Here is a 16,011-nt window from a genome sequence, read left to right as displayed (position 1 = left end):
CTTGCCTGTCAGTGTTGCAAAGTGCTTAGGTTTTGAAAATCCAGCTGGGCTCTGTCTGTCTGTCACACCATCACCGGGAGTAACGATGCTGTGGTGCAATTTAGCTGACAGCCCTGTGAACTGGGGCCAGGAGCCAACACAATTCGGCCTGACCTTGGGGCAGTGCTGCAGAAACACGCCTCGGAGAAGTCAGAAATCATTGGAGGCTGTGCAGGCAGGGGCTGGGCCAGAAGTCCACTGTGCTTGAGCAGCGCTGGAGCAGCCCACATCGGGGAGCAGGAGCCTCCTGCCCCCTGCATTGGAGCCACAGTGAGGGAATGTGTGGCAGGACCCCAGTGCGGCGTGCAGACCCCCCCCATCAGACTCAGCATCAGTGCCTGGGCGCCCACGGGTTGTCATCAGCCTGGCTGGAGGCGTGGAGCCAACGGCTTTCCTTGCAGTACTTCCACAGGTCGTGAAAATACAGTTATTTTCCATTCCCATTCCTCAGCCGTCTCCCTGTGGCTCTTCAGTTTACAGCCCCAGACAAATTTGAGGGCTCGCTTTCCATCTTGTCCCCACAACTGCAGGGCTGATGGGATGGGACCGGATGGGATGGGATAAGATGGGATAGGTCCCCACCTGCATTGCTTGTCCATGACTTACAGGTAATGTAGCTTCCCTAGGATTATAATGAGTTTTTAGATTTGACTCTTGACCTTATAATAACTTTATCTGTATATTTATACACTGTGATCACTCTCTTAGTTAATGAAGGTAAACTTAATTGCCAGAACAAAGTTTTGGTTGAATTAAATGGGCCAGATTCCCAAGCTTCGGCAATGCCATTATCTCTTCTGGTGGCCATGGGGCCAGTCTAACCCACAGCTGGTGTTTGCCTGGCATCGCTATTATCCCTCATTGGCACGGAGCTGGAGCCTCATTCGAACCCTTGGTGCAGACCTGTGGCTGGGAAGAGAGGAACAGGAGTGTCCTTGTGTCGCAGTGAGTCATGGTGCCGGATCAGACCGTGGGCGCTGTTGGGTGCTGGACAATGTAGAGCGGCTTTTGCAGCCCTGTCCCTGTCGCAGTTCCCTGTGGGATTTTCTGATGCACCTGCCACCCTAGGCCAGCATCGCATCGTGGGACATCCCTGTGTTTCATACAAGGGGATCCACCAGCATTGAAAGGCCCTGTGTTCATCAAAAAAACCCCCAAAGAGTTCAAGTAGAACACCAAGGAGGGGATAATGCTGGGTTCCAGGGTGGAGGAGCGAGAGGTCAATGTCATGATGAAGGATGGCCAGCAACCACTGCTTTTGGTTAAAAAAAAAAAAAAAAAAAGGAAGAAAAAAATTCCCTAGCTATTTCTCGATGGTGGGGAACGCCCCATCGTGCTGGGAAGCCTTCCAGCTCCCTCCACTCTTCAGAGCTGCACACTTTTCAGAAGTACAAAGAGCTTCTCATAATGTTTTGCCTTGTGGGTACATCTATGATTAATTCCGTGCAAGCATTACTGGTGCAATAACAATACTGGAGGTCCTAAAACTGAAAAAGGAAACACATTTGGCTCGTACTTCATACACAATCACTTACACTTAAGCTATTGATAGTTGATTGGGATCTGTAGACTGCTGGGCTGGTGCCACTGGGTTTCTGAGCGCGTTCAATGGCTGGAACAGACAGTGAGGCTGTAGGTTTTGGCAAGCTGTAGGTCTCATTAGTCAGGCTGACTGTATCTGACACGAGAGATTCCCATCCACCAAGACGAAGCTTACTTCCCTAGGCTTTGGCTGACGTCCCAACAATATTTACATGAAGGACAACGGAGGATCAGTGTTAGATTAAGGCTGTGAGTTTCTAGTAGGCAGACAGTTAAATATTCTATTGAAATACTCTTTTGATTATTTAGATAATAATGAAGTTTATGCATGTCCTTGAGAAATCTGGGGAAAGGCAGTTGTTTTATGCTAAGCATGCAAAGATGTGTTTAATCTTGATAATGGGAGTAAATTATGTATCAGCATTTATAACCTCGGCTCCTTTATTTCTCACTTGTTGTGTGGAAGCACCAGAAAACTCGCAGGGGTGGGAGAGCTGCATTGGGCGGGTGCGCAGGAGGAGGGGGCAGGTGGGGTTCTCGCCTGCATCCCTGCCTCTGCCGCCACCCTGGCGCTCCACGTCCCGGTGGGCAGAGGATGAGGATGGGTTGTTCTGCTTTGTCCTGGCCAAGGGAGGTGCTGGTTGTGGTAAAATGTTCTCCTTGAGCCCCCCAAGGGGTGTACATCGGTATGGCTGCAGCGAGGGCAGGGATGCTGCTCCAACAGGCGCTGGGCCAGGAGCTGGCCCAGTACGAGCAGCTGGGAATTGCTTCTTATCTCCCCCAACTGTAATTTCTGTTTTGTTGGATTTTTATCAGAATCGTCAAGTACCGGTTTTCTGAGCAACGCCTAATTTTGAATGGGACAGGGCGATAATTTGATTTACTGCTGCTGTTGGAATGTGGTTGCCCGGCTGGTCCCGCGTTACCTGACAGGATATGTGAATTTGTCTGGTTTGAATTTGACAATAGCAGAGAAAAGTAACCTTTGGATTAATTTGTTTTAGCGACTAAAGTCCCATTAAATGGAAGGCAGCTGGTGTCAAAGGCATAAACGGAGACAAAGTTTTGCTCCCAATTGTGGGAAATGTGTTTAAACAGACTAGAAATGTTTCCATCTCTGCAGGGTATAATATACTCAAATGGTTACATTAACATGAAAAAAATATAAGAAAGAGTGTATTTAGGACAATCCCTCTGTATCCAGTGTTAATGAAATTGAATTCCAGTAATGAAGTCAAAGGGTTGTATTCTGCACTCGTGCAGGCAGCACAGTAGCTTCCATTAGCATTAATGGGAGCTATGCCGATGAATTACAGAGCCGTAATGCTTCGAGATGGAAAAGGTCTATCGGATCCCGGAGTGCTCTCCTCTCCGAGGACCAGATCCTGCATCCTCACATCAGTTAGGATGCTAATGAGCACTGTATCGAGGCATGAGTAGTGGTGATTTCAGAGGTGAACTCCGCGCCGCTCAGGGGCCAGCACGAGCTCTACAGACCACTTAAGAAAAGGATTAATTGGAGTTTAAATGGTGTGTTCCGCTGGCCCTCTGAAAGGGAATTAATTTTGCCTTGTGAATGAGGTGGGGATTGGCCCGCGGTCCCGGATAAAGGGGGGTAGCCAGCATTAAATTGCATTCCAGCCCATAATACCTTCTGGGTCTGGCTCCGCTCTAGTGCATGGCGTGCCCGAACAACAGCTCCTCTTACTTCGGGTGATCGCCCTCCTTCCCACAGCTGCCTTCTCATCTCAAAGGCTTCGGCCTGCCTGGGAAGGGTGTTTTCCTGGAGAAAATCTTCTGCATCAAATCTACCCTCAGCCCTCCGGTGTGTAGTGAGCCAGGCACCCTGCATGTGGCGGTGTGCCAGTCGTCGTTCGTGATACAGGGACTGTTCTGCTGGAGAAAGGCTGGTATTAATGGTAATATAGAGCAGGGAAAGGAGTGAATGGGCCAGCCCCTGGCTGGTGTAAATCAGCGCGGCGCCTTGGTGTTCCCTGGGAGCTGTGTGTATCTGCAGCAGCCAGGAGCAAGCCCCGCCGCATCTCGCTGTTGACCATTACAGAAGCACTGCCCACGAGCCACGTTCAGCCATGGGTCCTTATCAGCAGTTGCCTGATAAATTAATTCACATCCCTTGTTTCGTTAAAATGATTCCTCGCAGGCATTTGCTTCGTCCAAGCACTGTTGACCTCCTGTGTCAGGACAGACAATCCAGGATTAAAAATAGAGCATTTTTTAGCTTGCATAAATCCCAAACAATGGCAAAATAGAGGAAAAGAAAGTCTCCTCGTTGTGGTAAAGAGCATTTGTCACTGTCCCTGGTTATTAGTATCCTCTGAGCGTTGTGCAAGGGAAGCCACACCAGGATTACACTTCTGCATAGACTGGAGATTTCTTATTAGGAAAGGCAAAGAAGGCTCTGTAAAAGCCCATAGGTCAAAAATATAATACACTATTCCCCACCTCATGTTTCCTCATATTATGCTATTACGGGAGATAAGGGAGAGGTGCAGAGTCTTAATTTATAAGCAGATGATGAACCATGGCTGGGGACTGTTTGTATTTTCCTCGAGCTTATTATTTTATCTGGAGTGTAATGCGGTGGATCGCTGCTCCCGAGCCGGGAACAGCCGCTTCTGGTGGGGTGGAGGGGAGGTGGGCTCCGCCAGCATGCAGGCGGTGGCGGGTGCCGCACAGCGGCTCGGGGACGTGCCACCCACCTTGTGGTGTACATTCCTAAGAAAATTAAGGTGCGGGAGTTGAAAAGAAACCCCAAAGTAGCTGGAAGAGGAGTGTTAAATAATGCAGTTGTGCATTGTCCATGAAAGATGGCTAACCATGAGTAAACAGCAACAGCAGTGTTTGATCCCTTCATGTTTACTATTTATTCATATTTATTATTCATAAATTCCATCACAAATGTTAGGCCCGCACCCCAGTGAGACATTTGCATTTTATTTTAAGTTTGATTTCCACACACACACACACCCCCCTTAGTTTCATGAACCAAGATTTAATGATTTGCTTTCCCACATCTTTCCCGTGCTGGCTCTCCCTGGCTCTCCTCTTCTTGTTTCAGGAAGAGATTTCTAACATGGAAAAGTGATATTTGAATAGATTCCCCTAAGGCAATCAATTTACTTTTAATTTGTCTGGAACTAAGCTTTTCTTTGTTGCAATGAGAAAGGATTGAAACTGCTGTAAAATTTATTAGCTTCCAGGAAGATTTTGAAATGAATTTTTTAATGATCGTGCTGTTTGCTGTACCCAGGAGCAGCGTCATCGTGATTACAGTATAATCATACGGTTGCTGAAGAAACACCGAAATGTGGAGATAAAACCAGGCTCGTGCACGAGGGTACCTGTGGCACCGGCCCAGGTACGGGCACGCGTGCCCGCACCGGCACGGGGCCGGGGGCCGGGGGCTGGGGCCGCTCAGTGCGGTGCTCACCCATGCACCCCCTGCCCCGTGCACATCCCAACCTGCGATTCTTCCAGTCACCCTTTTTTGTCTTATTTTTTTTATTTTCAAGTGACGACTCCGCTCCTTTTCCGTGCTCCCCATGTAATAGCACAAATGAGCTCTACTTACTCACCTCAGCAAAGCTGCTCTGACATGGATTGGATTGAACTGAGCGGCTGTTTGAAAATGGAAACTCCAGGGACATTGTCATCGCCCAAATTGCACCTTAGATTGTATAACAGCACATGCCATCTGGCCATTTATCAGGAATATTACATTCCCAGGCACTTGCACCTTGCTACAATTTAACTTCGTCTCTTTGGCCAGCGCTGCGATTCCACTGGAGATAATTCAATTGCTCTGAGAGCTGAATGGGCGCCTTGCACACTGGCTTCGTGTTGCCCTGCTGCAGGTACATGGGCTTTGCATAGGAGACTGAAAGCACTTGTGCACCCTGGCTGTTCGTTAGGCCTTGCTTTTCATGAGAGAAGGCCCCGTGCGGGGGGCAGCTGGAGGCTTTGTTGCTACAGAACCCACCCCACGTCCTCTGCCAGCTCCTCCTGGGCTCCTCTTGGCTCCTGGCTCCTGGTCGTCCATCCCATCTCCCCGCTCTTCTTGCTAAGAGCTTTCATGGTGGCATTGGGAAGTGCTGAGGGTACGGGCAGCAGGGTGCTCGGACCCCTTGGGTAGGTGCTGTGCTGGGCCCAGCTGCGGGAATTAGGGCAGTCCTGGTGTTCTGTGTCACCTCCCTGCCTGTTGGGTCGCTGTGCCGCTGTCCCCAGCTCCCGCTCCCCGCCAGCGATGATGGCTGTGCGTCTGCCCACCGATGAGCTGTGGGTGTCTTCCCGCAGCCGCTGGTTCTCGGCAGCCCGCTGTCTGGCTCAGAACCCGAGGTGCAAGTAGACAAGGTTTGAAATCTGGAGCTCAGCATGGGTTTTGCTGTACTTGTTGAGGAGCATTTTTATTCCAGGTGTGGCTGTTGGGTTTATTTTATTTTATGTTTGCTAAGAGTGAGAGCTTACATTTAGCAATGACAGATTTTTTGTGCCAAGCCTGACTTCAAGATAACTGCTCACCACTTCATGGTGAGGCTTCTGCCAGGATGTTCTGCACGGGGGTGTGGGAATAATTTTAAAGGCAACCCTGCCCTAAGGTACTCTGAAACGAGATTCTGGGTTTGTGCTGGGTGAAGGCAGACTGACTGAAAAATGGACGTTGCTGCTGTGGGACTTGTGCACATTGCGTGCCAGAGTAGACAGCCATCACCCGTGCATGGCACCTGCCCCTGCGGGCTGTTCAGCACCTCTCTGGATAGCCTGCGTATGACAGACGTCCCTACAGCCCGATTTGCAATAGGACTCTCCCTGCAGCGTGTGCGCGATGCGCTTGGCTTGTTAGAAAGCCCAGCCCAGCTCAGAGCGGCTTGCACATTGCACAGCCCCCGGCCGTGGTGTTCCCCTTCCCCGGGCCGTGTCAGCCGGCGCTGCCCCGCCGTTGTTTCCTCGTCCCTTTGCTCCCGGCAGGCTGGTCTGAAGGCGGCTTGCTCACCCCGCTGCCATCGGCACCGAGGCGGGAGGCTGCCTGTTTTGGCTGCCTGCCGCTCGTCGTGTGGCGCGTGGTGCGGGGGTTATTGCCTGGGCATTGCTCCCTGCATTAAGAACATCTTTTAGTGCAGACAGTAACAGTCGTATTGACTAGGGCAGGTCTGGGGCTGTAAAAGAACTTCCTGTTGTCCTATTTCTGATTGTTAAAGACAGAACAGTACAATAAAGAGCCTGTGAATGTGAATGACTGTCCTGGGTGCCGTTAGGCCTGGGTGAGTCAGACCTACTGCAAAGGGCAGTGCCGGGGGTGGTGTCCGGCCGCTCCGCACCCGCCTCTGCTTTGGGGCAGCAGCTGCTCCTGCACAGGAGGGGGATGCGAGTTGTCAGCCCTGGGATCAGCCTGCTGGAGTACCCCAAAGCCCTCCGAGCTTGCCCTTGAACCTGGGATAGCAGAGGAGATAGATTCGTGTGTATCAACAGGGCGCGCTTGTGGCGTAAAAATAGTATTTTATGTCAGTTCCAGGGTTAAGACAGTGAAGATCCTCATTCTGCCATGGAGAAGCGGCTGCTGCTCAGGGCTCTGCGCTGGTTCCTGGGTCTGCTGCCAGGTCAGGGCTGCCTGAACATGTGTTGTCCCCAAGAAGCGGGGTGGTTTCTGGCTGCAGGATGTGGTCTCTGCAAGACTGAAGCTGAGACCTGTGTGAGGACAGGAGCAGGGAGGCAGAATGCGCTGTGGAGCTACCTGTTGACTTCAGGTCTGTGGATGGCTGGTGACATCCTGCCTGTCAGCCTGGCATCTTTTGTACTTGTTACATTCCCTTCATAAAATAAAAGATTGAAACGGTTTAATTTAACGTAATGCTTTTCATCTCTTCTTCTGCCTCCATTTTGGCTGCCGCTGGTGTGACTTGCAGACAGGCATCTTGGTGTCCAAAGTGGATCATCTCCCCAGTAGATAGGCACCGTGCCAGCGGTCTTTAGTAAAACCACTCTTAAAACATGGGTCCCTCTCTAGGGTTTGAGGCATACCCACTTGCAGTACAGTAATTGGTGAAGTCCTCGATCTGCTTTTAACTGTAAAATGTGCCAGCTTGAAATAAATGGGTCAAGGCAAGACAAACGTGCCTGTGCTCCATCCAGAGTCAGGTTTGCCTTGGCCGTGTGGTCCAGTGGAGGTGGGGCTGAGCCATAATGCTGGGCTGTGAAGGTGAGAAGCAGCAGTGCCTTCCCACGCTGGACCAGCCAGCCCAGCGTGTGCCCAGATCCGGCCCTTCGTGTCTGCGGAGAGACTGAAGTGATGTGCGCTCCAGCAACGCGCCCAAGGTCACACAGCACAATAAATCAGTGTCTCATCGGCGATGAGAACCCAAGATATTTCTGTAGCCCCTCCAGCCATCACCAAGTCCTCTGCTATCACAGCCAGACTACACAACTTTGTATGCCTGTAGCACCCTTTTGAAGTTAAGCTGTGGATAAATAGGCAGACAGCAACATTTTCTGGGCAATTTTTTTTTTTTTTTCTATTTTGCTCAAGTATCTGAAAGTGACAGAATCAAAGTATAAGAGCATGGGGTTTTAGATCTCGGTGCAGGTTGTTCTGCATGTAAGGCTCAGAGCATCCTTCTCTCAAACTGCTGTAAAGGCAGCTGCCGAAACCCAGACCTCCTACACAGCCACCCGGTGCCACGCTCTGCACCACTGGGCAGCGGCTCTGATGTAGAGAAAAAGCTTATGTTTTACCCATAGATTTTTTCAATTAATTGGCTTCTTCTCCTTTAAAAAAAATCCTTCTTTTTTTTTTTTTTTTTTTGAGGTCTGCCTTTTACTCATTTATTCTCTGTAAGTGTTAAGCTGCTCATATTTTGGTGCATTGTGTTATGTGCTGAGAATTTTTATCAGCCGCCCTAGTGCTCGAATGTGGTGGAAATACCAATGTGCCTGAGGAGCGGAGGTTATGCACACAGATGTACAAAGCATCAAAATGAACGGTTTGCAGACGGACGGGAAGCAAACCCAGGCTGAGTCTGCACCTTTGCAGGCTTCGATCCATCAAACCGGCACTGACTGAGCGCGGTCTTTTATGGGTAATGGCATTAGTGCTTTAATGCTGCTTTGTGTATACATAGGTTACGATAGGAAGGAGCTCCATCTTTGCGTAGGGAAAGGCTGTGCTTTATGAGGGCTAGCTGCAATTGCAAGTTCTTATCAAATGAAGGAAAAGTCGTCAGCCGAGACTGAAAAGCAGCCGGGAGCCTGTGGTGTTCAGCGGGAGCCATGGACAGATGCTCAGCAAAAGCTGGGGAAGCTGAGACACCTGCATTTGCTTTCCAGCTTTGCACTTGGCTGAGCCCGGCCGCTTTCCTGGGCCTCAGTTTGCCAGTCTGCGATGGGGGCGTGAGGCTGTGCGGTCCCTTGGGGTCAGCCAGCAGCGCAGGGATGCATGCAGGCACTGGGCACGAGGGTTTGCACCCGCCTGGGAGCGCTCAGACCTGGGCATGGAAGGTCCTTGGAAATGATTAAACCACCACGCCATATTTCAGCCCGGTAAAGTGGTGTTGGAACAGCCCTAAGTTGAGAGAAGGGATCTTTATTGCTCTTGTATGAATAAAGCTCCAGTGCTGGCAATGGCACATTTAATCTTCAGTGGAGTGGGCAGTCTTGGAGATTTATAAAGCCTCTGTTGTGTGGGAGGTCAGTGGGGATTAAGCAAAAAGTTAAAACACAAATATACACCAAAACAGCAAAGGAAACCCCTTCCTCCCTCCACTCCCTTTCCCCCTCTGCGAAAGTCAAGCTTAAAAGTCACGTCAAACCAAGCTTAAAACATGATGACTTTTAGCGCTTGTTACCAAACCCAGAAAGCGCTGACTCGGGGCAGCTCGCCCCGTGGGACAGACCCGCTGCGATGGATCTGCAGCCGTAACTCCTTTCCCCAGGTTGCAGGTCTGGTTGTGGCAGATGACACACAACCTGTTGGAAATTGAACTCCGGTCTTTAGAGAGGCAGAAAAAATAACAGTAAAAAAAAAAACAACCCTCTTCCGAGTCTTGCCTTAAAAAATATTGCCGTTTGGGGTAGGATAACTGCTGCTTGGGCAGGAGCAATGGGCAGCTCCTGGCTTGGCGGGGGCTGCCCCATCCCAGGCAGGCTGGGGGGTGGCGGGCCACCCCGGCGGGTCTCCCCCCCTTCACCAGCCCTTGTGTTTTCTCCACGCAGATCAGAGCGAAGGATTTCATTGCAGGGAGGAGTGCCGCATCCTGGGGCACTCGGACAGGTGCTGGATGCCCCGCGGCGCCGTCCCCAGCCGCGCCAAGTCCCCCGAGCATGGGAGGAACGTCATCGCCCTCTCCATCGAGGCGACGGCGGTGGACGCGGAGCCTTACGCAGACTGCAGCACAAAAAGGACCTTCGCCACCTTCGGCAAGGAGGGTGGCGAGCCCCTCGCCGACGAGCGGCTCGCCAACCCCAAAGGCAAAAGAACGGTGGACCCGGCCGCCTGCAGCCCCAAGGTGAGCGGCGCCGTCCGTGAGGCGGGCAACGGCTGCGAGGCCGTCAGCCCCGTCACCTCGCCCCTCCACCTGAAGAGCCCTTTGTCTGGCAAGCCGGCGGCACCGTACGGTGTCGGGCACTGCGCCGGCAACCGGGAACGGGAGCCCTTTGGGAACAGTGGCCCTTCCCGGCCGACGGAGGCAGAGCCCCGGGGGGCGGACAGCGAGAGCGGCGGGCAGGAGGGCAACCCGCTCCTGCAGGAACGCCGGGAAAAGGACTCGCCCAGTGCCCGGAGACTAAAAGACATCGTCCTCTGAGCGGCACCTGGCGAGAGCAGGAGGAGGAGGAGGAGGAGGAGGAGGGACCGCACGATTCCCAGCGCAGATTGTTTTTATCGCTTACCAATGGTTCACAGATTGCTGTATTTAAAAGCTTTCCCTAAATGTATTGTTTATAAATGAAGCTATCGTTAATGTGACAATCCCACTTGTCTCAACAGGCAGCAGGGGTGTGCAGCCGGAGCAAAGTAGCTGGTGTTTTGCTTTTGCCGGGAGGCGGTGGGTGGCAGGGGGCAGAGGCGAGATCCCCCGGTCCTCAGGAGCGCTCGGTATCCCCTCCTCGGAGTTTATATATTTTTATATCTCCAAATGAAGATAAATTTCCATTCCTGGGAATATTTGAAAGGCAAATTCCTTATTCGGACGTCTTTAGTCATCACCCCGGAGGTTTTGTAGTCTAGACAAAATAGCGGCCATTTCTTGTGTGCGACTGTTCAAAATGACAGTCCGGTGAGTTTTAATATTCACCAAACACAAGGCTGTTTGTATTTTAAGATGTTGCTATTTTGCTGTGGACACCCCTGCATTTATGAATCCTTTTGCTGTCACATGCTTATCTGTACTATTATTGTATTTGATATTGCAAATTACTGTATGTCTGGTGATGGCAAAAGGCTTTCAAGCTTGAAAAACAAAACAAAAAAATCACAATCATCTTACTTAAACCTTGGGGATCCTGCAGGGGTTTTCAGACCCAGTGGAGCAAGCGCTTCTTCCAGCCCCCACCATCGCCTGCAGCCTCCCCCGGCTCTTGCAGGGCAGCGACAGGACATTATGGGAAGACATTTTGGGGAAAATTCTGCCTGGATTGCAATTGTCAGACACACTGTGCTGAACTTTTCCCCTGATCCATTTCTTTTGCGTAATTTCAAGGCAATGCATGGGAAGTTTTTCCAGAAGTTGGTTGGGATGTTGTTTTTTTCCAGTTCCCAGGTTTAGATATCCCCCATCTCCAATCATTTCCAAGTCGAAGTGATGGAATTATTTAAGAGATCTAAATTACCTTCTCAATTAGACACACACTTCCACATCAGCATTTCCCAATCGTGATTATGCCAAGTGTGTGTGTGTTTGTGTGTCACCATGGCATGGATGTTAGACTGTTCTGATTTCTTTCTATCCCTGCATCATAAATAAGTACGGAATGAGCAATAGTGATGTTAATTTAGGGGCAGACAGGTGATATGTAACAACGCTACTAATTCAATTAATGTGCCTTCGTAATGGAGAAAAAATTAAAGCAATTCATTATTTTTCCTCATAATTAAGGACTTTTTTGTGTGGGTACAAATTTACTCATATAAAATTGATTTTAAAATTGAGCTACTTTAATAGCCATTTTGTAGAAGGGAGAGAGGGAAGGGGTTTCACAGCTCTCTGCTCTCTTGCAGTGATAATTCCTCAGTGAGGTATGAATAAGGTAGGAGGGTTTCAGTTAGTGTATTATTATTATTATTATTATTAACCCTTCACCGGACAGATTTTCCTACCCTAAATAACGTGTCCTAGCATTTAAAATTGATAATGGAAGAGAAAATATATAGCTCTTGCCAATGTTTGCTGTACCAGCAAGTTGAAATTAGTGGTTTCTAGAGAAATAGTCTTTCTAGGCCTACATATCATGGTAAAATATTTGTTACTTTGATATATTTAAATTAAAAACGTCAACAAGAAAACAAGCGCCAGTCATTATTATCCTCAAAATAAAATTAAGCTCCAGCCATTTGTTTCTTCAGGGCAAATTGATCCCGCCTGAAGTCTTAGCTGGTCCGAGACAGGTCCTCAGTCAGTCTGTTCCCCCTGCCGCTTGCTAGGGCCAGGAATTGGGAAAGAACCGACAAAAACTGGTCGTCTAATGAAATTTGTGATGCTTCCCTCGCTGGTGTTGAAGACTACCTCATTCAGCTCCCATCCCACGCGTTAACGTGATGTCCTTCATCCCTCCAGAAAGCCGACTGGGGCTTTTCCCCTCTGTTCTGGAGTTTGAGCCCATTTTTCAGGGATATGCTATTTCTGTTTCTTCCGTGTTTCCTGCCTGCGCACTGTTACCGCTGTCATTTATTTCTGGGATTTTTCCCCAAATGTGTGTATATTATAACACATGCAAAGGGGCTGGCTTGGGGCTATTGGAGTAACTGGATTTTGTGTAACTGTTAGGCTGGGTTTATTCTGATGTTACCTGTTTTTGTTAGCTCTGGGTGGTTTTCTGGGGGGAAGCTTCTCATAGGTGTTTGCTGAGCGACAGAGCCTGCGATGCCCCACCTGTCCGATCCTCTTGGCTTTGCAGGGCAACGGCCCCATGTTGCCCCATTGTCTGCCCGCCACCTCTGGCAGGGTGGGACGGGCTCCCCCCATTGCCCATCGCAGGGATGGGGAGCGCGGGCCCCCCTCGTCCCCACGCGCCCCATCATCATCCCCAGCTGCCCAAAAAGCACCATCCGTTAATTTCTGCTGAGCGTTGCCCTCTGCCTGCGGAGCTGCCACCACCAGCGCAGTGTTTTGGATGAAAAATAGATGCTAACTGAAAAGGAAGAAAGAAAAAAAAAAATTCTCTAATTTACCCAGAGGAAACGTTCCTTGCCACTCTGAATAAAAGCGCAGCTGAGAAGGAATGTGAAATAATTCTGTATTAAAAGGGGGCATTAAAGAGGTCAGTAAACCCTTATGCCTCCAAGAAAATCGTTTAAACACCAGTTTTCTGGGCTGACCCGGGCTGCAGCCAGGGATGCTGAGCGAGGGGCCCTTCCCTGGCACATCCTCGCTGCGTGGGGCCGAGGGGAGAGCCGGAGAGCGGCCTTGGCTCCGCTGCCTCGTCCCCCTCCTGAATATTTTGCTACTCCTGTCACTGTCCCTCTGTGTCACTTGAGATGAGTTCAGGGCTCCTGGGCAAATCACAGTCTGTCTTGTTTTTTTTTCCTAGTTGCATCAAAACTGGCCATGCAAAAACGTTCAGAGCTGCAGGGCTGGGAGGGGAGGGGGTTTGGGGCGGGGTTCCAGGTGTAATTATTGTGCTTTTTAATAACTTAGATCTGTCCTCAGATTTGGTTTAGGAAAAATTGCTGGGTTCTGTTGGTTTCTTTCAGGCAAACTTGCTCTGCTCCCGTTTATCCCATTTGTCCAGGAAAGCAGCAACCACCTACGATTCTCCCCTGAGCATGATGAGGACCCCACCTGGAGCAGCCCCAGGGCTGGGGACTGGGGGGGATGAACCCATCCTGTGCTGGCCCAGGGACCCTTCCCTGCTCCCTGGGGAGCCCCTGGCCTTTCCCACCGTCAAGGCTGCAGGGATGGGCCGGGGGGGGTGACTGACGGCTGGAAAAATACCCCCCGAGCACTGTCCTGCTGAGGTTGTTACCGTTCCCTGTTTGTTGTGAAGCTGGAGGTGGCCTGTGGATCACACGTTGTGCAAAAGTGGATTCCTTATTTTTTTTTTTTTCCAAATAGGAAACAAGTTGCTTTTGTAAAGAACACACTGTCTGATGAATAAGTTGAAATTATTCTTGGGGGGAAAAAAATCTAATTATGAATGGAAAAACATTTGTCTGTCATTGGGGAAAATTGATGATCTTGTTGCTACAGCTGCTTTCACAGCTATGGGTAATCTCTGATCCAACCTGTGAGTTGTGGTACCCGTTGGGGAGAAGCCCAGCCGACCCCGCCGCAAGCACTGCAGAGATGGATCCTCTATCGGCATCAGCTGATGTTCAGCTGATCTAAGCTGGGATATGATCTTCAAACACACCCAACGCAAACTGGATTTCAGCAGCACGTGCCTCCTTGCAGCCTTGCAGGGCGGCAGGTATGAGCCGCGGGTCTTGCACTGTAACACCGGCGCCTTCCCGACACGGGAAGAGCCGGCGGCGGCACCGTCGCTGCTCGCCCGCCGGCAGCAGGCAGGGCTGCCGCTGGACTGCGCGCGGTACGTCTCGTCATGGTGTCTCCGTTGCTGAGTATATGAAGAATAAATTGTTGTATATGCTGATATGTATGTTATGTACATTTTCACAGTGATTGAATCATTGTAAACAACAAAATGGAAAAAGGAAAAAAAAAAAAAAGAATCACCGTTCTGTCTATTTTATGAAGGTGATAAAGCAGCTTTATTAAATTATTACAATTCTGTTTCAAAATGGTGTACCTGCCACATTGGGGTTTTTTTCATCTGATGAGAACTTTGTTTTCCACCTAAATGTGATTTTCTTTTCTCTGCTTTGAGCATCTAATGCATTTTAGTATTAAAGCAATTATTGAATAAAATGGAAAGTAAGTGTTTGGTTAAATATGCCTAAGTGGGATTGCTTTGATGGGCTCCAGGTGCTGGTCCTGCAGAAGCCAGCACACAGCTGGGTGCCTGCGTAGTCTCCTGGGTGCCACCCCAGCCCTTTTACCTCCCTGCTGTGCTTCTCCCACAGCTGGTCGTCTTTGGCACCTGAGAGGCTGCAAACCTCGGGCAGAGCTTTCCTGGCCCTGAGGAGGGGTCATCACTGTCCCCACGGGTGACCCCCTGGGCCAGGCAGGCTCTGAGCCCCATATCACAGCTCTGGCTGTGGCAGAGACCCTCTCCTCGCCCCCGTGAAACCGGGCAGGGTGCTGGTTCTTTGCACCACCACCCCCTCACCTTGGGGGAAACACAGCCCTGGGAGGGGTAAGTGCAGGTAAGACCCACCTCCAACACACACTGCTTCTCCACTGAGGCACAGTAGAGAAGAAAAGACTTATTTTCCCTAGGTTTTCAGGAGGACACTTCGGAAGCTGTGGGGAGATGGTGAGGAGCATCCCCTATCTCTGAATTAATGGTCTGTTCATAAACCACTCTTACGCATGGAGCATCCAAGTGCTTTGCGGGTAGCGGGGGCTAAATGCCCTCCCCTAATCGCCTCTGCCCGTTCAGTGGCTCAGCTGAGGGGACACCAAGGTGGAACTGGAATGACAGCAGCAGCATGGGAAGCCCCTTCCCTGGGGCGGGAAGATGCTTGAGCTGCATGCCGATGCACCACCCTGCATGGCTGAGACGCACAGGGAGCAGGGGGCAGCTAGGGTTAACCAAGCGTGGATGGGCTCCCCGCTGCTGTAACCCCACGGTAAAGGCTTCAGCAATGCAGTGGGGTCTGGCTGACTGTCCCAGGTCAGCTCTGGTACCGGACTGTTGTTGCCACCAGGACCCCAGGCACCGCTTTGCCACCAGCCCAGCAGCAGGACCCAGGGCCTTGTTGCACCCTCGTTAGTGAGTCCCTTGGCAGGTGGGTAGAAGAGATAAAGCCAGGCTGTGGAGGGGGGGCTGGTGGTTGGTTGGGTGTTCTCAGTTCTTGCTCTGTCTGGGCTGCTTTGCAGCCTGCTTGGGGGTCAGCGATGCTGCTGCAGACTGGTGCCTGCACCTGAGGAGGTGGTGGGCTGTGTTGCAGCATCCCCAAGCTGTGTCCCCTGCCTGTACCAGGGACCCAGTGCCGGAGCTGTGCCAGCACCATGGGCTCATCTGCCAGGTAGGGACTGCCCTGTTTGGGGGGAATGGCCCTGGTGAGCTGCCCTCGAACAGCAGCGGTGGGAGGCAGGTGAAGAAGGGCAGCAGCTGCAGGGCTGTGGTGGGGCTCACTAGGGG

General features: G+C 50.9%; 1 protein-coding gene across 2 annotated transcripts in view; it reads left to right on the top strand.

Moving 5' to 3' along the window:
- The window catches only part of PCDH19 (protocadherin 19), a 59,803-nt gene extending 45,108 nt beyond the window's left edge, over positions 1 to 14,695 (top strand). For both annotated transcript variants that reach the window (XM_064462904.1, XM_064462903.1), the window contains exon 5: positions 9,805 to 14,695. In XM_064462904.1, the coding sequence (XP_064318974.1) occupies positions 9,805 to 10,394 (590 nt within the window). In that variant the 3' untranslated portion in view covers positions 10,395 to 14,695. The remainder of the gene's footprint in view (positions 1 to 9,804) is intronic.
- Positions 14,696 to 16,011: the final 1,316 nt, after the last annotated feature.

Source organism: Phalacrocorax carbo, chromosome 11 (assembly GCF_963921805.1).
Source record: "Phalacrocorax carbo chromosome 11, bPhaCar2.1, whole genome shotgun sequence".
In the NCBI taxonomy this organism is placed as follows: Eukaryota; Metazoa; Chordata; class Aves; order Suliformes; family Phalacrocoracidae; genus Phalacrocorax; species Phalacrocorax carbo.
Note: the sequence above shows the minus strand (reverse complement) of the source record. Positions and strands in the feature narration are given on the sequence as shown.